The sequence below is a fragment of the Podarcis liolepis genome, assembly GCF_965112155.1.
Source record: "Podarcis liolepis genome assembly, chromosome: 8".
NCBI lineage: Eukaryota > Metazoa > Chordata > Lepidosauria > Squamata > Lacertidae > Podarcis > Podarcis liolepis.
Genome location: NC_139560.1, coordinates 40,025,792 through 40,047,517, shown reverse-complemented (window position 1 = coordinate 40,047,517; position 21,726 = coordinate 40,025,792). Strand labels below are relative to the sequence as shown.

At 41.0% G+C, this 21,726-nt stretch overlaps 1 protein-coding gene across 5 annotated transcripts in view; it reads left to right on the top strand.

The window, feature by feature from the left end:
• Window positions 1-17,196, top strand: part of SNTG1 (syntrophin gamma 1) — a 219,570-nt gene extending 202,374 nt beyond the window's left edge. For all 5 annotated transcript variants that reach the window (XM_083517930.1, XM_083517928.1, XM_083517929.1 and 2 more), the window contains 2 exons: window positions 1,782-1,892; window positions 9,000-17,196. In XM_083517930.1, coding sequence (XP_083374056.1) covers window positions 1,782-1,892; window positions 9,000-9,194 — 306 coding nt within the window. In that variant the 3' untranslated portion in view covers window positions 9,195-17,196. The remainder of the gene's footprint in view (window positions 1-1,781; window positions 1,893-8,999) is intronic.
• Window positions 17,197-21,726: the final 4,530 nt, after the last annotated feature.

The window sequence follows — 21,726 nt, the reverse complement described above, 5'->3', positions numbered from 1 at the left end:
TTGTCCACCATTATAAAACCAGCAAGTGAAAATACAAAAAAAAAAAAATACATTGAGGGCTTAAAAACCCTAAAACTTGTGTTTATCTGATGCTGAGCAGCAATACCTGTTACTTTTGGAAAGCCAAACTTATACTGGCTATTGGAAACTTTATAATTTTTGGCTATAAATGTGCATTTATGAACTTGAGCTCCCCAGCCCAGAGATCCCAATGCACTCATTGTATATTACATTATAATATGTTCTAACATTTAGTATTAAACTTTTGTTTTAAGAACTGAGTGAACCTGTGTGAGGGAATCCAGAATGGAATGCTAGACTACTGTAAAAAGCTTGGATGCTACACTATTGTACCAAGTGTACATGATACTGAGGCATGCACCTGAATAAGTACTGCCACAGACCTGCCACTTTGCCAGAAAAACAAGCACCGTTGACTGTTGACCCATAGCTCCACTATGTTGTGTGACTCCATCACAACCCTCAAAATGGGCAGAGTTTGGGACAGTATCTTGGTCTTACTAATTCCAAACAGTTCAAGCAAATAAGAGTACATTTTGGCTAATGGCCAGTTAACAGTAGCCCCATGCAAATATTCAAACTATGTACAATGGAGTGTGGAGCAGGATCATGGTGGTAGGCGCCATCCTGACTTAAGGAGCACTAAGAAAGCCTAAATGCAACCAGACTCCATAGACACCTTGAACTGAATGTGCTTAACCTGTTTACATCTCAGAAACTTAAAGAAGACCATTTATTCACATCCCGTATTCAGTGAATGCTGACGGGCTACCTCTTTTCCCTGGCCTTTGACACGTGATATGTATATTTTTAAAGCCCACCCTATTTTTTATGTCTGTATTTTTTGTAAATTGTAAGTTTTTAAATGGTTTTTAATATTGTATTTCAGATTGTTGTAACCAGCCCTGGGACCTTAAATAAGTAGCAGTAATAATAATAATAGGCTGTAATTTTTGGTGTTGGGATTTGTAGAGGATGCTTCAAAGCATTTACTTGATAGGTAGAGTTTGTAATATTTCATCATTCTTTGGGGAACAATTTCTCTAAAGGCAGTTGGATCCATTGCTCCAGGTTACAATTTTGGAATTACAGATGGTTTCTTTGCTTTCACAAGAGCTGAATGAAGCCAAAGTCCCATGTCTAGCAATCTGATTGGTGTATTTGTCTCACCTAGAAATGGACATACAGATATAGTTTGATCATGATGGGTAGAAGTAAGTTCTAGAGCACAAGATGATAGTCCTATGTTTTTCCCCTCAGGTAGGAAGCCATTTGGAAACCCTGCTCCATTACATAACATTCATCAGCCCATTTGGCCAATGTTATTGAAATGGAAGTTATCAGAACACTAACTTTGCACTAAGAAAATGAGTTAATCTGCAATAAATAGGTGCTCAGGACAGGAGATGAAGTCTGGCTTATTTAACACGTCTTTGACATAGTGTAAATTGGGGTCTTCACTTTACTTCTATCTTTTGCTGTTAACCAGGGTCAGGCTAAGCTAAAAGGATTTCAACGAACATTTCACAAATGCAGCCTGACTGCTCTGAACCAGACACTGTCAAAATGTGGTGCAGTTTTATGATCAAAGAGACTTCGGAGCAGAGAACAATGCTCTTGTTTAATTTTATTATCATTGGTACGTTATAAAGTTCTCTAGAAGGACTTTTTCTCTGCTTATATTTTGTGTGCTGATGTTCCTGTGTATGTTTTTTCCCCTTCTTCTTCTTCTCTCTCTCTCTCCCCCCCCCCCCTTTTAGGCTGTACTATGGCGGTACAAGTTTTCCCAGCTTAAAGGGTCTTCAGATGATGGCAAGAGCAAAATCAAATTCTTGTTCCAAAATCCAGATACTAAACAGATTGAAGCAAAGGTAAAAGCAAGAACTCCAATATGTTTCCCTTGTCTAAAGTATATTAGATCAAGTAATCAGGGGCAGGGAAGACAACAAAATTTGAGGCTCATGTACTGATGTTTAAATAACAAGATGAACACTCATTTCTGTTGCTATTTGTCTGAGAACTAGAAAAAAGTAAACTAAAAATCAGGCTGAGCTGCATGCAAAGCCAAGCCAAGCCGATAACTAGGTTGATGCATTGTAGTCTTCATTCAGTAGGGAATTGGACATTGAGAGGACAGGTCCTTCAGTGTAGAAGTCTGCCCCTCAGTAGCTAGTCCAGTTATTTAAGGTATTATCTATGTTTTAATACAAATACGAAAAGGCAGTTGCTGTAACTATACACACTACTTGTACTCTGGGGAAGTCACTTGAGTGCTCCTAACATAGCAGCCCCATGGGGTGTGTTCCATTGTCTCTTGAGAGAGATGGATGCCATCATGGGCCATCAACATGTTAATGGCTTGGCTTATCTCTGGCTAGCTATGTGAAGCTGCCTTGTCTTGTGATCTTAAACTGAATACAACAGCATTTGGCTTTTAATTAACCAAACTTTTCTTACCTCATGAATTCATGAGCTTGCTCAAATTCCAGCTCTTTACTGGGTCTAGAGATTATGGAGAGTCTGCCCCTCCCCCAAACGCATAACAATACATTGTGATGAAGGGTGCTACAGATATTTATTAGGTATGCATTTCAACTTTGTGGTTTGGCAGAGCGTAGCATATGCTATGAATACTAAACTACCCAGGTGAAATTATGCCACATACTTACTTCAGGTAGCTGATGCCATTCCTGCTTCTCAGCCACCTTGTAACAGCAGACTGTGCTGAGACAGAATTTGTACACCTTTCTTCCCTCTGATTCCTAATGTTTGTCAGAAAGCGTTACTGTAACAACAGTTATGGTGTGTGGGGAAGAATGCTAGTGGATTTGTCTATGTGTTGTAGATCTGCATTATAGAGTTATATACAACAGAAGGAATGAAGACTATTTACTTTAATAATAATAATTTTATTATTTATACACCACCCATCTGGCTGGGCTGCTCCAGCCACTCTGGGCAGCTTGCAACACATATAAAAATATCAAACATTTAAAACTTCTCGATACAGGTCTGCCTTCAGAGGTCTTCTAAAAGTTGTATAGTTATTTTTCTTCTTGATATCTGATGGGACGGCGTTCCACAGGGAGGACGGCACTTCTGAGAAGGCCCTCTGCCTGGTTCCCTGTAACCTCACTTCTCACAATGAGGGAACCACCAGAAGGCCCTCAGCGCTGGACCTCAGTGTCCGGGCTGAACGATGGGGATGGCAGCACTCCTTCAGGTATACAAGGCCTTTGAAGATCAGCACCAACCCTTTGAATTGTTTGGCACTGGTCTGAGTCCTAGACGTTTGCATGTTATGAAGAAGCAGCTTCCTGTTTTATGCTTCTGTTATAACTTGCAAACCCTCAAAGTGAGAGACATCTGATGCCAGGACAGCTTATCTACAGGGAAGAAAATGGGGCAAGGGACAGTGACCATATGTTCTTTTTTAGTGCCTCCTCCTTTTTTAGCATGTGAGTAGAGGATAAATTACTACATGTGGTATCTTGTTCCTGCATAAGTACTGCTGTGAAAGCCTGTTCTCTGTAAAAGTGTTTGAGTATGTGTCTCAAGATTGCATAGAGCAGCATGCCAGAGCATTTTACATTTTCTGTCAGACTTTACTTCATAAAAAAGCAAATTCCCGTTCACCTGCACTTATACCTATATGTTTAATCAAGAACAGAGAATTCAAATGCGGGTTGATGTGCAGTCACTGACAGAATATTTTATTGGCCAGTAGCTTTAACATTAACCTGGGTATGTCTAGCAATCTTTCTCCATTGTGAGGTAAGTTCTGACAGGGGGGAAATATATATAGATCCTGACAAGTGAGAAGCCCATGCTATTAAAGCAGCCGCCTGCACATTTGACCAGTCAGTCATGTTTGCCCGCTTGGACATAAAACTTTAGTTACAAACTGAACATAAAATAACACTAAATCTAGTTTTATAATCTTCAGTGATAGAGGAAGTCTTGCTCAGGTACAGTTCTAAGGAAAAAATCTTGGCTCATTGGGAATTGCCAGACAATAATAAACTTGTTTTGTTGTGATACATTTCATAAAAGAATTCAGAGAGGAGTTTATTCCAGATTAAATTCCATGTGTTTGGTTCTCATGCAGGTTTTTGGAAATGTGAGATTTACTGCTGCACAATAGAGGATTGCCGCCATAGGCACATGATGTCCTCAGCTGGTACAGGGAAGGCTGAAAGAATGAGCGCAGGAGACTGGTATTGGGTTGAATTAGGCCACAACTTTATTACAGGAAAGGGTAGGTTTGGCTTAGGCATTGGGCATGTATCCAGCATCATGCAACACACCTACTATCTGACAGGAACCTAGTGGGTTTGACACTGTACTGTGCCACAACCCTGCACAGGCTGCCATTTGGAGAGTGTATTGGCCCAACAGTCCCTGTGTGGATTCCTGGACAGAGTCACCCCTCCCAGACCCCTTTAGCAGTGTATGCTCCAGCCCAATGCCTTATCCCCCAAAGTTGTAACAGTTACTGTGAGGTAGGTGGAAACATGCCAAATTGCTTGCAGAAGATAATTCCTCCCTGCCCCCGAACATGATGACCAAGCAAAGCATAGCAAAGACCGTATGCCACATGTCTGCTTCCCCCCTGGGCAGACCACTAACATCTGGGGTGGGTGAAAAGTCCTGTGATGGTCAGCAAATAGGGCAGCCTGCACCTGGCCACCCTCTTAAATAAGCTAAAGGTGGAATGGGCACAGCTTCTCCTGCCACTGCCCCAGCAGATCAATTGTACCATTAAGTGACTTTAACTTAGTGCTACAATCCAATACAGTGGTACCTCGGGTTACCGTATTTTTCGCCCTATAGGACGCACTTTTCTCCCTCCAAAAATGAAGGGGAAATCTGGGTGCGTCCTATGGGGCGAATGCAGGCTTTTGTTGAAGCTTGGAGAGCGAGAGGGGTCAGTACGCACCGACCCCTCTCGCTCTCCAGGCTTCAGGAAGCTATCAGCAAGCCTGGGGCGCCCACGGGAGTTCCCGCAGGGCTCTCTAGTGTGGATAGCAGCCTGCTTCCTGGAGCACGGGGCACGCTGAAAGCAGAGCACCCAGTGCTTGGGAAGACATCCGCAGCCTAGGCAGCCCTGCGGAAGTTCCCGCAGGGCTCTTTAGGCTGCGGATAGCAGCTTGCTTCCCGGAGCGCGGGGCGCCGTGTCCGCGAGGCTTGCGGATAGCAGCCTGTTCTGGGGGCTGGGGTCAGGGGAAGCCCGCGGCTGGGGGGGGGATATTTTTTTTCATTCATTCCCCCCCACAAAAAACCGAGGTGCGTCCTATGGGCCAGTGCGTCCCATAGGGCGAAAAATACGGTAAGTACTTAATTTGTTCCGGAGGTCCGTTCTTAACCTGAACCACCACTTTAGCTAATGCCACTGGAGCACGATTTCTGTGCCCATCCTGAAGCAAAGTTCTTAACCTGAAGCACTATTTCTGGGTTAGTGGAGTCTGTAACCTGAAGCGTATGTACCGTATTTTTTGCCCCATAGGGCGCACCGGCCCATAAGGCGCACCTAGGTTTTTTTGGGGGGGGGAATAAAGGAAAAAAATATATATTTCCCCCCCAAGGTGCGAGGCTGCCCCAGCCCCCAGAACAGGCTGCTCTCTGCAAGCCGTGGGAGCCCTCCTGCGGCTTGCGCAGAGCTACCCGAAGCCCTGGCATGACTGCTCAGCGCGCCGGGGCATCGGGATAAGAGGCAGCGCTGCGCAAGCCACGGGAGGGCTCCCCCGGCTTGCACAGTGCTGCCTCTTATCCTGAAGCCCCGGCGCGCTCAGCAGTTGCTTCGGGTAGCTTCAGGATAAGAGGCAGCTCTGCACAAGCTGGGGGAGCCCTTCCGCGGCTTGCGCAGAGGTACCCAAACCCCCGGCGTGACTGCTTAGCGCGCCGGGGCGTCGGGATAAGAGGCAGCTCTGCGCAAGCCGGGGGAGCCCTCCCGCGGCTTGCGCAGAGCTACCCGAAGCCCCGGTGCGACTGCTCAGCGAGCCGGGGCTTCGGGGTGCAGGCAGCTCTGCCCAAGCCGTGGGAGCCCGGGGGAACTCCTGCGGGCTCCCACGGCTTGCGGATAGCTTCCTGAAGCCTGGAGAGGGAGAGGGGTCGGTGCGCACCAACCCCTCTCGCTCTCCAGGCTTCAGCGAAAGCCTGCATTCGCCCCATAGGACGCACACACATTTCCCCTTCATTTTTGGAGGGGGGGAAGTGCGTCCTATAGGGCGAAAAATACGGTAACCTGAGGTACCACTGTATATTAAAAGCACACATTAGTAAAAATCAGGAAGAAATGTGAAATGCTCCTTGAGAATGTCACACTCATTAGTGTACTATTTATGGTGAAAAGCAAGAAAGCTAGCCAAATTTTGGCATTGTTTACAATGCAGCCTTAATTACGAATTACCAAGTGCATTATAGAAATACAGCAGCATCATGCTTCATTGCTTAGTTTGTATTCCTCGCCCTTTCATTGTAAAGATTTTTTTGAAAAAAGATAGCTTTCTATAATGCTGTTTTTGAAAGCTCAAAATCAGCCTTTTAAAATTGTATTTGTTTTGGGGACACTATGCTTCACTGCACTGGTGGGCCATAAGGAAATTTTACCATCAAGAAAGATGCATTAGTGGGTGGTAGGTATAAAAAGGTTGACTACCCCTGCTCTAAGGGGTTTACAACCCCACCCCATAAAATATACAATACCATTATCAATAACAGTCATAGTCAAAAGCAAGTTTTGAAAAATGGTTCACCTTGACCTGTTTTATGTCATCAGCATATTGATGATATCCTCACCTCATCCCACAGTGATCTCTTGCCAATGTTGGAAAATATGGGGAAAGTAATAGAATTGTGACATGATCACAATTTCCTAAAGGATTCTAGTAGCTATTAATGCTGAAATCCAGTGTGCTGCAATGACTGACAGTGTCATGTGTGAGTTTCTGGCTCAATTCTTGACCAGCCATGGTTAGATGGCCTTTACGTAGGCTGGTGTCTGTGTCTCCAGTGCTATGTGGGGATAATAGTACTATCCATTGATTTTAATGCTTCCAGTATTCAATATGACTTCAGTCAGATGCAATCCAAATCATACATTGCTGATAGTTGTTGTAGTAATAATATTCAGTGTCATAATTTGTGAAAAGGTACCAGACTATACTAGATTAACAACCAAAGTATGTTGTAAGCCTAAGTATTAGCATTGTTCTGCCCCCATAGGGGTCAGTTATTTAGTGATAGCAAATTTGTGTATTAGTATTATGTAGAAGGAATAATTCTGCCCCTTTAAGAAAAGATAATGCCTTTCCCCCTTTTTAGACGTCAAGGCAGATTGGGAAATGTAGGTACAGCAATATTCTAGATTCTATTGGCTCTGCTCAGAGCGGGAAGAAACCTCCCTTTCTCTTTTGTTTCAATCCTAGTGCTTGCCTATCCAAGAAAATGGATGAACTCGCTCGTTCTTACATAACTCAACAGGGAACTTCATAAAAAGCGTCTAACCACTTTAATTTTCCTAACTTGTAACATGAAGTTAACTTAATTTGCAGGAAATCATCATGGACCTGGTACATGCTAAATTGTAGTTAGTGGCTGTAGTGTACATGCAGCAGGATATTTTTATTCTGAAAATAGTAGCCTACCGTGTCATAAAACATGGCTTAACAGTTAGAACATTTTGCACTAGGATGGTAGAAATCTCAAAACACTGGTTTGTATCCAACTAAGTCATATTAAACTTAAACTGATTTAAATCAATAAGCTTAGGTTAGTCAGTTCCATTGAAGTGGTTCCAACTCTGTGTATGACTTAGATGCCATCCACTGAATGTGGCTTTCCATCTCTATGGGAAGAGATAAGCAGCATCCCCAGGTTCTAGTAATCCTCCTTATTCAGAATGTCCTCTACAAGCTTTTTGACCATCAAGGTCACAAATGGAATGGGCACCATTAGGCAATTCTTCCCGAGGGTTGAAGTAACATGGCTGCAAATGCTGCCCAGGAGGGTTTGGTCAGGGGCTTTGATCCCCGCTGGGACAGACAGAACCAGAAGGAAGGATAACAGCTGTGAGCAAGACTGTGGCTCGGCATGGTTATCAGGAAACTCAGCATTGCAAAAGGAAGGTCCCACCTCTTTAGGGAAAATGGGATTTGCTTAGTTAGTGGAAGGAGGCTGCAAGCTTTATCATGGGAATGTGGTAAGAAATATTAAGACCTTATGCTTACCTGTGTAAAGAGGAAAGGATCCAAGGTAGGTTGATCACTCCAGATGGCACAAGGACCAGTGTAGAACTGGAAAATGTCACCTGTGTTGGGAGAGCAAAAAGTTAATGTTGACTGCAATGGGAAAAAGCAGAATGGTCACAAGAATGGAGCAGCTTGTGAATGGGCTATGATTCAGGATAAAGGTGGGATACAAGGAGCAGTGTACAAGGAGCAGACGGGTACAAGTAGCTCAGCTCAGGAACCTTCTTATGCCTAATTTTCCTCATAATAGCTTAATTCCCACCCCACATGCCCATTTTTCATGTTCTTTCAATAATGTTGTGGCCAGTTCAAGCCCATTGAGTGGTTTCCACTTCCTTTTATCCTTCTCTACTTACCAGAGGGGCAGGGGGATGAGTTAGCCCATGGATTGTAGAAATAAAGAAACCGTGAATTTAACTTTCTTCTTTCTAGTTCTTCAACAAATTTTCTTTTCCATGCTAAGTCATGGCTTAGTTTCTAGCATTCATTGTCACAGACGTCCAATATAAAATTGCTGTAGCATTCCACTCAAATATTTGAGTGCATGTTATCCAAAGAAGGTGTTTCTTCATTGGCCAACAAACGCTGCAGCTTTCCGCAGTGATGGATGACCATCCTTGACTTGGTTAAACCTCTGTTAGATTGTCTCTACAACAGAGTGCTGGGTGTGCTGTGGAAGATGAAAAAGTGGCCTAATCTTACCTTTGACTTCTTTGCTTTCACTTTCAGGAGTTGGAATTTTCCAACCTGTTTGCAGTCCTGCATTGTATCCACTCCTTCTTTGCGGCCAAAGTGGCTTGTTTGGACCCACTCTATGTTGGCAGTCAGGCCACAGCTGCTGCTACTGCTGTTACTGCTGCTGCTGCTACTGGTGCTGCTGTTGCTACATCTTCTGGCACTAGCAAATTGAAGTATACGACTTGATGGCTCCTATTTCTGCACTTGCCACTTTCCAGGAGTACATGAGACTACGTATACGAAACATTCATCAGACAGGTCTCTCGGAGAACAAACAGCAAGCAAGAGATCTGACTCAAGAGACAAGTGGCAGTTGTCAGCAGAGTATGGTCACATGGGATCATGAATTAAGTCTCAATTTTACAAGGCATCAGTACATAATCCAAGCAGAAATCTCTGAGGTGGATGAAGATGCTTTTCTAGTATAATCTGATTGTGTTTTGAATGACACTGGAAACAAAAGAAACAGAAATAAACGAATGACACAGTGCTGCACTTAAGTATTTAATACAATTTTCAAATCTCCATAATAATAGACATTTTCTTTCCAGATGTTTTTATATGACAACCTACCAAGTTCTGGATCAGAACTAATTTCCTCTTGCTAGACTATAAATGTCAAGCAAAGAGGGATCAGTGTGTAGCAACAAGGAAGTGAATGCAAAAAGATGCTACTGTATCTCCTTAGAAAAGAAAGCACCTTAAGTACTGTTGCAAATTCATATTTGTGCCCTTTTGACATAGAATCATCTTCATTCTTAATTTTGGTTCCATCCCATTATCATAATGATAATAGTATAGCCATATTAGGTCAACATGTTTTTAAAAAGGAAATATAAGCATAATGAAGCCATCTGCTATTGAAGCCTATAGTACTTAAGCCACTTAGCTCTTGCTCTCATGAACAGCAAATGAGGTGGAAATTCTGTAATTCTCAAATTGCAGTTTGGGGCTCACAAAATTCAGTGTTCTGTGATACAGGCAGTAGCAGCCAGCAGAGGGGGGGGGGGCAAGGCAGCAGAGAGCTCAGGGTGGTGCAGGCATAGTGCTGGGTATGTTGGATTGCCTTCGCTGCTGCTCTTACACCACCCCTGCTCCTTGCTGCCTTGCCACTCCCTACCCAGTAACCAGTAGAGATGCATGACTTAGGGAAACCAAGTCAGAAATACAGCGCACACAGCCACCACATGCTGCTGCACCAGCCACTACTGCACATGGGGAGGGAGGAATCACGGCATGTAGCGAACTCAATGTGATCATGAATGGTGGCAGCATAGCCTTCAACATGACATGCTAATTTTCTTTCTGTGTGAATATTTTTCATGGAGAATCATCATATCTTGATGAGCCTTCACCTCAGAGCCTAAAGTGGTAGAGACTAAACACAGGTTCACCTGTTTTTGTGAGACCTAGGCCTCAATTCTGGAGTAATTCCATTGACCTTATTAGAACTACCCAGAAATTGTTGTTTGAGGATCATGGTCTTAAGCCAACAAAACCTTTTCCCCTTTTCCCTTTGCTTTCTTTCTACATACAGATTCTCCGTTGTTAGTAAAAATCTGTTAACATTCAGAATTGTTTTAATTATGAATGAATTACAAAACCAATGTTAAACCTGTTTAATTATGTCTTTTATTATTCAGTTTTATAGGGAAGTGTCTTTTAATCTGCCAGGCTTTGTTCTCAAATCCCAAGTATTATATTTTGTTACAGGCACAATAAAGGTCGCACAAGGCTTCACTTTTAAATTTGATTTTCATATTACCAACAGGAAACCAAGAAATAGAATTCATTTACTCTTTGGTATTTTAATTAACAGCTGTTAAAAATGACCTTACGAAAAAGCAAGCTTTCTTGTAGGTTAAATGGAACATCCCAATTTTTGAAGTGGAACTTGGAAAGTTTTAGCAAACTCTTAAAATGGCATTCAGTGTTGTGTCATGTAAAACTAGCCCACAGGGTAAGACAATAAGCCCTTTTGAGATATTTTATGTATGAGGCCAGCAGGCTCTGCCTCCATTGTTCATGTATTCATTGTACCATTTGCAAAGACCTCCATACATACAGTTGTAAAAGCAGAGGATTCTTCATCTGTTCAGCAACTCTGGAAAAGCAGCATGCCCTAATATTATAAGAGAGCCCTCTTTGTATGCACTGGGGTCTTTTCAGATAGTATAAGAAACACTCATACATTGGAAAGCAGAGCCTTCCGCTGAGATATAACCCCTCCCACATGCACTGATTTCATCTGTAAAATGTCTGAAAAGGGTAATATGCTTTACCTGTATTTTTAAGAATTGTATTTTAATGATGAATCTAGAGAAAGTGTAAAATTTGATCTACTATATATGTACAGTGTATATAACACTGATAAGGTTCCAAAGAGCTATTAGGAAATATTCTCTCATTCTCTCTCTCTCTCTCTCTGAAATGAGTTTAGTTTTGCATCGAGTACAATCCAGATCACAATTATGTGTATAAGCCAGATTCAAATCAATGCAAATAAGTATTTTCAACCATGCAGATTGTTCCCCATTGCCCTTACACCAAGGATAGGCATCATGGATAATTTCATACAAGTTGGGGAAAGGGGAACAATCCAGTGGGAAATGAGGTAACAGAAGGAGAGAGAGAGAAAATAGTGGCCAAAAGGGAGGGAAGGGGAGTTGGCTCCACCCACTCTTGGCTCCAGTTTCCCCATTGGTGGCTGCAGTCCCATCCACTACCAGCATGCAGTCTCCAATATATTACCCCTGAGACAAAATGGCCCTCAACAGAAATAAGGGTTGTCCATCTCTGCCTTTTCTGCAGAACTGTTCAGGGAGATTTGAGATCTATACATGCAGAGAGTCCTTTTTATATTTACTTTCCAGAAAAGTTGCCTCATCTCTGTCCCTCTTACTGTAAGTTGCTTTGCTGGAGTTTTCTTTGGGGCATGAATTTTAAAAGTCCCATTGCCCATGTGTTCAGGGGATAAAATGAGATGGGCCAATGCTATACAATGGAATCTTGGCTCCCGAACACCCAGGGAGCTAACATTCCGGCTCCTGAACAAATGAAAACCGGAAGTAACTGTTCTGGTTTTCAAACATTATTTGGAAGGCAAACACCCGGTGCGGCTTCTGATTGGCTGCAGGAAGCTGCTGCGGGCAATCAGAAACCGCACCTTGATTCCTGAACTGTTTCAGGAATTGAACAGACTTAAGTTTGGGAACCAAGGTTCCACTGTACTATCTTAAACTGAAGCTTGTAACTGACAGTTTTCATTTCGCATATACATGTAGCACATATACATTTTATACCAGGATGGTAATCTGCTGCTACTTAACTATCCCTGTGCAATATTTTTATGAACTAATCACTCAATAATTTGTCGTTCTTGCTGAAATTAGCTTTGAAGGAAATAACTAAGGTTAAGAAGGAAACGGTGACTACATTTGATGTTACTTGGTCCAAACTATCCTTAAGAATGAGTCACTAATTGCAAGCATTATATTAGAACTTCATAGGAAGCTTGTCTGGGGGGTAATATTTAATAAATCATGGTGGGATCCAATTAACACTGTGCTAGCTCATACCAGTGAATCAAGCATGCAACACACACACAGTTTTCCCTGCTCACATAAGATATATCATTCCCCTGCCCACCAAACAGGCTCTTGGAGCCAATCCCAGGCTCAAATGTTTCAACTCATCAACTTGGGCTTTGAAGGAAAGGCAGGATGTTTAAATGAATATGATAATATGTATTGAATTCACATAACTAGTATCATGGTTCTGTGGATCCTTCATTAGCATGCAGCATGTTGAGAATCATGCAATAGAGTCAGTAATATTTTAAAATCCAGAGTTTCAGCCAGGATGTGACCTAAGCATCTCAAAAGACCACACACACATATCACATTGCCAATTTGTGCATCAAATCCAATTCATAAATCTATTCAATATTGTTTCCAGTTACAAATTCAAAGTAATATGTGTGAGAGTATAGTGATACAAGATGAATCTTGTACAAGGTGGCATATTTGAATTCACTAAGCTAGGAACCAAGGTATTCCAAGTACTCCATGTAATCTAAAGGCTCTGTTGTGAAAATGTGACACTGGAGAGATCTGAACGGTTGGCATTAGAGCCTGAAGTCAATAGCAAAATTTTGCCTGCTGACTTCAGTAGAATCGATGGCAAGCAAAGTACATGGTTGCTTTTACTTCTCATGCACTTAAGAATAGTCAAGTCACTTGCTCACTTTGAAGCTGATGTGGGGATTAGCACTCATTAATGGGAATGATCATGATTGTGCCTTAAAAGTATCAGTCTTGCTACACTATTACAGTAATCCTCATACTAATAGCTTCTCATAATGGCAACTAAACTGCCTACTTTCTGAAGCCAAAAGCAAAATTCTTGAAACTATAACAGACCAAAAGATAACACAGATTACAAATGGGTCTGCTATATCATTAGGAGATGAATCATGTAGTTGTATTTTTCAAACAATAATGGCTACTTTGTGGCAGCTTAGATATCTGGCATCATTAGGGCTGCCTTATTTATTTGTACCTGTCTTTGGGAGGCAAGTATGGATGTGATAAGTTCACCCTTTGATTATTATTATTTTAAATGCTGTGGTTTTCTTTAGAAACTACTAAAAAAATGAGGAAGCTGCTGAACTCAAGGTATTCATTAAAACTATTTTTGGTACCATAACAAATGCATCTTCAAGAAAAGCTTCTAACACAGAAAAGTAGAACTCAAGATTCTTATTTTTAAATACATGTGGTCACTCATATGAAGTAAGAATGTGACTTATGTTGAGTCAGGTAGCTTCAAGGCCTTGCTACCAGAGATCTATTTAGCTGGAGATGGCAGGGATGGCTCCTTAGACCTTTTGTATGAAAAATGTGTTCTATTCTCAAGCTATAGCTCTGACTGGTGTAAGTGAGTTAAGGGGGGTGATTGCACTCATTTTGTGAAAGCATCCATTCATATAATGCAAAGTGCCATGGCAGAATCATGAGAGAGTCTGCTTTTTACATATTGTTTGCAATCGTGTGGCCCAGAATATCCTGAAGATACTATGCATGTGGTAATTCAGTTTACAGTTTGGTGATGCTTAATACATAATTTTTTAAGCTAATTCCAGTAAGAGATTGTCAACTGGACTAAATTCTGGTGGCACCTCTAAATATAGCAGTTCAACATTATATATAATATGATATGTGAATCTAACTGCAATCCTGAGGTCCATATGGGCCAGAGCTGTGCCATTGCTTGTTGTGTCTTTTTAGCTTTTCCAGGCAGTAGCTCCCAGTGTATTGGCTCATGCCCTGTGATTATTAAAAAAAACCCTCAACAACTTAGAAAAGGGTTAAAATCTGTTGGGTGATTTTTAAGTTAACACCACCTGTTGCCAGGGAATATGATAAAGAACGCCCTGAGTATGCGCATTCCTGAGAACTTTGGTCTACAACTGATGAGTCATATCCTGACCAAATGTGGGTCACAGCAGTGACACCACCACCGTGTGTGTGTGTGTGTGTGTGTGTGTGTGTGTGTGTGTGTGTTTAGGAGAAAAAAATAGTGTATTTGGTTACAACAAATGACCCCTTTTATAGAATGGGGAACTTCATCAAGAGCATCTATTTTCATCACTACATGAGGAAACTACATCTACAAAAATTTCATCTTGTTGTTCAACACTTAAATCAGGGCAGGGAACCCTGTGGCCCTGCAGATGTTGTCAGACTCCAACTGCCATCTTTCATTATCATTGGCCATGGTGTCTGGGGCTGATAGAATCTGGAGTTGAACAACATCTGGAGAATCACAGCTTCCCTGGCGCGAACATAAATGTACATTAGTCCCCTGCTTTCTCTCCTTATATCTGATTGCAGGAAGCTAGACATATATGGTTTAGAAATATTGAAGTGAGTCCCCTGTTGCTGGATGTAGCTAAAGCTGGGTTGTGAACCTTAAAATCTGACAGCTATTGCCCCAAGGACATTGGGACCACAGGAATATGCAATAACTTGCATGAAAGCTCTGTGAGTTGTGTGTAATTAAAATATGGACTATGAATATCCTGCAGATAATATTGCACTGGAAAGATTAACATCCTTTTCCATATAATGGGGCACGGTTCTTTATAAGTTTCACAGCCGTATTTTGGGGTTGTCATTGCCAGCAGAAACTCTGTGTAAAAACTAGGCTAGGATCCAATAAGCAGTATGCATGAGCTCAAAGCAGACTCCTGCATGGGGGCAGGGGAGGTTGACTGCCTGTTTTTCCTCCCCCACCCCTTCCCCCTGAAGCATCATATATTGCTCTAGAGGGTTCCCCAGTTCTCAAGACAGCTTTTGTGGGGAAGCAGAAAGGGGAAGGGGCTGGAAAGGGTCCAGTGGGAAATGGACTGGAAAGCCATGGTGCATATGCAGCCTTTGGATCCAAGTCTATTTAGATAGAGCTATCTCAATGATAATAGCTTAACTTGAAACCTGGGGGTTGTTTTGCCATATCAATCTAAATTGATATGTACAATTTGTAAAATGCAAATGCCACACATTATTCTGCTTCAAGAACAACTCACAAAACACAAATTGAATATTATCCTCTGAAGAGTCAAGGCATTGTTCTAATAAACCGTGTTCCATCAAGTATTGATCAGATAACTCAGTGTGCTTTAGTATAGGTAATGATGGGAATTGTAGCCTCTCTTGAACTTTTCAGAATCACTCATAACCAGCAATCTTCATGATTACATCTCAAGCTGTATTGTTTTACTTAGAGGAGTGAAAGGAATCGGTGCCTAAAGATTTTGAAGTCCCTAACTGAAAATTGCAAAGGAAATCAAGATAGGTAGATTTGAATAAATTATCTGCATGCATATGTTCCACTTTAGAACTTATTCTTTTTTTGGTATGCATCCATAAAAGACATTAATGGAGCACAGGGCACATGAAGGTGGTTTTAAAAATGTCTGGGGGAGGGGGGCCTCATTCCTATGCTGGCAAAGCATTTGAATACATGTGTAACTCCATGCATGTGTTGTAATGACTTCCATCAATAGGAATAATATTGTGCATGCTTTTAAAGGCTTCCATGAATCATGTTCTAGATAACAAAAAGTATTTAGTCTTCATGGAGAAAGAAACTGGCCAGTCTTAGGAAATGAAATCCTTGTGGAAGTGACCAGAGATTTCATTATGGCCAAAACCCATTTATTGAAATTGCGGAAAATGTTTTTTTGTTTTTTTTATCATTTTGATTCTGCAAACAGGCACCCCAGCTGTGTAATACTAACTGATGCATGAGCTCCAATATCCACTGGAGTTGCCAAATTCATTTCAAGCATTAAATTTGTATTCCCAGATAACAGTGTACATGTATCTATCTGCTTTCTTCGTTTTGGCATGGAGGCCATCATAGAACATGTGGTGATCTTGAGAGCCCCAGACTAAAATACTGAGCAGGTTTGCCTGTGCATAACTCCTCTTGAATTAAATTGGACTTGCATGAATGTAACTGAGCACAGGATTTCAGCCAAAGTGTGGCTCAAAACAATTTGAACAATCGATGCCTGGTTTACAGTAATAATCTATGACCTTTTTAGAAATAGGATTTGAAACTTTGAGCCACTCTAAATGTTCCAAACCTAACTTCAAGTGAGTAACAATCCCTCAGAACAAAATGCAGATCAACTTTATTTCTATATTTTATGGTATATTCTACACTTGCTTTAAGATATAATTCTAAGTAAAATATGTATATATTGGTTGGGGAAATGACTATTTTTGCAGCAGATGCACAATCTTGACATAGAGTAATAAAATCGTATCAGCTATTTTTCCCCAGGCCTTAAAATTATCTGATTTTGGCTTATTCTCATTGCTTTGTACATTGATAATATTTCATGAGTTTTAATTTGTGGTTGGGGGAAATGACAGAGCAAATGTAATATAAAGTATTATATATTTTATAAATACTGAGGTTTAAAATACCAGATCAAACAATCTAAATATTTATTTCATTTTCAATTATGTTTGTGGCTCTTTGTAGTGTTTTGTGACTCAAAGACATCTAGTTGTTTAAACTCATAAATGAACTACTAATAAAACATTTCCTTCTGTTTGGTTTTGTTTCATTGATTTGTAATCATGAAAAGAAAAAATAAAATACTTTTTTAACAACTTGTTTTGAGCATATGATGTGTGGCTATCTGCATCAGACTAGAAACTGCATTTACAGATGTTTTTATTGCTGGGATTTTTATTGCTAATATGTTTCATGGGACAAAATTCATGAATGAAATAAATGAAACAATTAAGTACACACACACACACACACACACACACACACACACACACCACACACTTGACCTTAGACAAAAGGCTGAGAAGTGATACATAACAGGCATTCCAAGGGGTGGATGCCATTAAAGGTCCAATCCTTGCACTGTACAGATGAGACGGTATCAACAGGAGGTCCTCTTCTGTACAATGCAGTTTCCAAGTTGGTATATCAGTGTGAGATGATTTTTTTAAAGGTATCCTTGTTGGTATATGGCGTTGTACACGATAAGCAGAAGAGGACCTCCTGCTTATAGTGTACAAAGCCTTTAAAAAGCAGCTCATTGAATTTAGCCCAGCAACAGAGTGGCGGGCAGTGCAATTCTTTCAACAACAGTGCAACATGATGCTGATATTCTGCCCCAGTAAGCAGCTGAGCCGCTGCATTTTGTGCTAGCTGCACCTTCTAGGTCAGTAAAGCCACGTATCAAGCACATTGCAACAGTAGTCAAATCTTGAGGTATCCAGCACAGGGTGACAATAGTCAGGTTATCCTGGTCCAGGAATAGAAATTGCTGCCTTATCAGCCCAAGCTGGTAGAGGGCACCTGTGCCTCTAGTGGCAGAGGTGACGCCAGAAGCATCCCTAGACTTCAAACCTGCTCCTACAGGGAGAATACAACCCTATCTGAAGCAGGCAATTGACCAATTATCTGGACTCAGGAGCCTCTCACATACATCTTTCTCAGGCTCAGTTTGTAAGATTCTCATCCAGACTAGGTATGCACCTAAATATGTATCAGGCAGCTAAGTACCATGTGTTCCCTTAAGTAAATACAGAAGTGGGGAAGCTGAATTCTCACTGTAACAGCAGAGTGAAGGTGGGAGAAGCTTATCTCTTTTCAACCCCCCACCAGGATTAGAATAGTGATCTCCCCACCACCAAGCCAAAAAAAGGGCTTGGTGGTGGAAGAGTCTCCTTTGGTGCTGACGGGGCATTTTTCTAAATCAGGGGTTCTTGGCTGGGGGAAAAGTGAGCCTCTGCTTCACATATAATGCCTTCAGTCTGAGAAGTGGGCTCCCCAACACTCTACCTACCTAAGGAAAAGCAAAAAACCTAGCCGCCTGCTATGTATTTAAGTACACAGCTCATTACTCTGTAAGAGTAGACTCAGAGTAAGAGGACCAAAGAGAGGACTCTTTGGTCCTCTTACTCTGTAGTATGTATTAAGCTCTGAAGTGCATGGAATGCCCTACCTTCCAATGGCCTCTTCCTCAAACCGAAGGAAATGTCAGAGGACCTCCTAGGACCAAAGTCTTCATCTGGCGTGTCCCTTCCTGAGGAAAACAATATTGTAAGTGAGGTAACTAGCACAGAACAGACGGAAGAAGCCTATATATCCATCACCATCTCAGTTTGCCAAGTGCTAGCCAAATCGACACCATTCATCCACAAGAGGGGAGATATGAATGAGCTTAGGGGAAACCCCAAGGTTTGCAGAAGTACAAGCAAATCTGGTAGGAATAAAAACTAGCCAACTAGGACTGAATGCTCAGTGTGGTAAATTATTATTGAAAGAGAAAGAGAAAAGCCATGCAAATTGAGGGCCTTGTGCTGGCTTGGGTAATCAGGCTCATCATCCAAAACATCTGAAGAGAACCACACTGCTGAAGGCTAATCAGCCTCATCTAGTGATACAGGATATTATATCTGATGCTTTGTGTGTTTCTTTGGCTCTTCTCTACTTTATTTGCTACTAGGGATGGGAGAACTTGCAGTGTGATGACTTCAGATCACTCATTTTACATCATGAAATGCCACTGACAATAGGGAAATAACAAGACATAGTCTTCCTGTTTTCAGCAATACCCCAGTGTCTGTCATAATATCTTATTCTTCCAGCCTGAATAATTGTGATAATGCAGGGGTTGAAAATGAATTATCTCTGAGTTTCTGCTTTATCATATTTTTAGCATATTGTTGAAAGATTTCATTGCCATATCACTCTCCTTAAAACTTGGCAAATAGTTTCATCATTTTGTCTGTATGATAGCTGATATTTAACATTTCATTTAGCATACAGCTATAGAGCTGGCATGACTCTTCTGAAAAAGAACTCTTTCCAAGGTGATCAAAGAAAAAAATGCTGAATTATACATGCTGAATTATACTGAGAGCATACATGCTAGCAATAATACATTGTGGAAAATTTAACTCTACAAACCATAATCTTACACGTATACATTACATCCCTCTGCAGCTGTGTACAGATTTTTATTTCTAAGGGACAATGGGAACAATTTATCACTAATGTGATAACAACTTTTAACCCAGAATTGCTAGATTCATAATTATATAATTGGGGGAACCTATAGATATAGTTGAATGGGGAAAACATTTTTGTTCCTTCGTCTAATTTACACCCACTCACATGCATTGTTTCACCCAAGTTGGGAATGATGAAATTGATTAGACCACAGAATGCTTGTAATTGGATTCAATCAATTTCACATTTAAGAGGGCTTGAATGGCAGAACATTGTTTACTGAAAAGGCAAAATAGCTTCATGCTTGTGCTTTCCTCACTTTTTAAAGGACAAGTTGAGCACATGGATTGTGTACATCACATATCCCTTAATACATGGAAACAAACAAACAAATGAATCCAGCCTTGGAAAAAATCCCAACTGTCCCAGGCATTGGAATGGTGAAGTATATTATTCATCATGGCGTCTTTGCAAGAGACGTTCTGTCAAAATAAACTTACTGCAGAAGTGCTGCACGTGTTTCTGGGGAACAGTTCCAGCTTTTCCTCCAAAAAGCTATAAGTGCTATTAAGTAAGAAAAAATTTGGTCGGAGACCATGATAAGGCACACAAAATGAATGTGTGTCCTGCTAGTGACAACACTACATGTCTGCCTCCAACAACCTGAACATTCACTGCTTGTGCAGAACCTAATGCCTTAATGCCCAGTGCTTATCACATGAATCATACTTCATAGAATTGCTGATATGGGCTTGAGTAGTAAAAGTGAAGCAAGAGCTAGAAATAGCAAAAGAAATGCCTTCAGAAATTTCCTATCCTGTTTTTTAAAAAAACATTATTTAAATAAAATTTAGATTTTAACGGGAGCAGGCAGTAGCTCATGATTTTGGGGTACTCGTTCAAAACTAAATTTACCTATGGCCCAATAATAAACCTGTCTACGCAGAAGTGAATTCTACTAAATTTAACATGAGTTCCTAGGTATGCTTACAATGTAATTATATGAATGTGCACGTATGCCATACAGTGTAATTCTAATAACGTTTATTTCAGTTATAGCTGAATTGGGGCGTATGTTCACAGAGATAAAATGGGTTTCATGCCCAAGAGACAAATCTCAGAAAACACTAGACAAGTGTTGAATAAATACTATAATTTTTGAAAAACTAAAAAGATGCTTATGCCCATTATTTCTTCCAATGGTCAAAAAACTTTGCAAAATTTGGATGGCTCAATTATGAAATTGATGTTATACAGAACAAGGTATGAGACAAAGGTTTTGGTGCACACTTGAGCAGCTTTGCAAAGAGTTGGGAGAAGTTGTCAGGACAAATAGATAGGATTCATTCCCCTGTTACTCTGCAAAGAACAGGACAGGGTTGTCCTTTATGGCTCCTGCTCTTTGCCCTGTTTATTACAGCTCTGGCAATTTCAATAAGGAGCAATAGCAAAATTAATGATGTCAGTATCAATAGTGGAGAACACACAATACATCTGTTTGCAGATGATGTGGCAATTGTCACAAGCAAACCTGAAATGTCACTGCAGGAAAGTCAAAGACAAGTAGACAGGTACAGTAAAGTTTCAGGCTTTAAAGGTAATTATAAAAAAATCAGCATTATAGGTATGCAGATAGAGAATCTCCTTTGAGAACAGGGTTTTATTTCTCGCTCAAAGAGGGCTATAAGGGCAAGGGCAAGGAAAGAGACTTCCAATGGCCTTTCTTGCTGGCACTTCAAGATATTTCAAACAGCTTCAAATAAATGCTGGATGGAATTCTGAGATGGTCTCAAAGGACTAGTTGGAAGAGATGTCAAGGGATGGTACATTTGTCAGCATGTGGTGGTCACTCATGTCCTCTGAGAGATATATTTGGGACAAGATCCTCACAGAAATAGACATTATGACCATACAAAGCAGTTATGGGCACTTTCCCAAAGGATTTACTGTCTACAAAGCATAAAGATTTTGAGTGGTATACAACACAGCATTGCAGAGTTAGCACTGAACCTGTTCTGTTACCAGGTTGTCTTATGCTACTGGGCAAGAGGTTCCACAAGCAAGTAGTTGGTATTTATATGCACAGTTTGTAGAGCACAGAAAAATAAAATACCTAGCCACAACAGTTCCAGTATGGCAAGCTCTTGTGCAATGGTTCTAGCAGGCT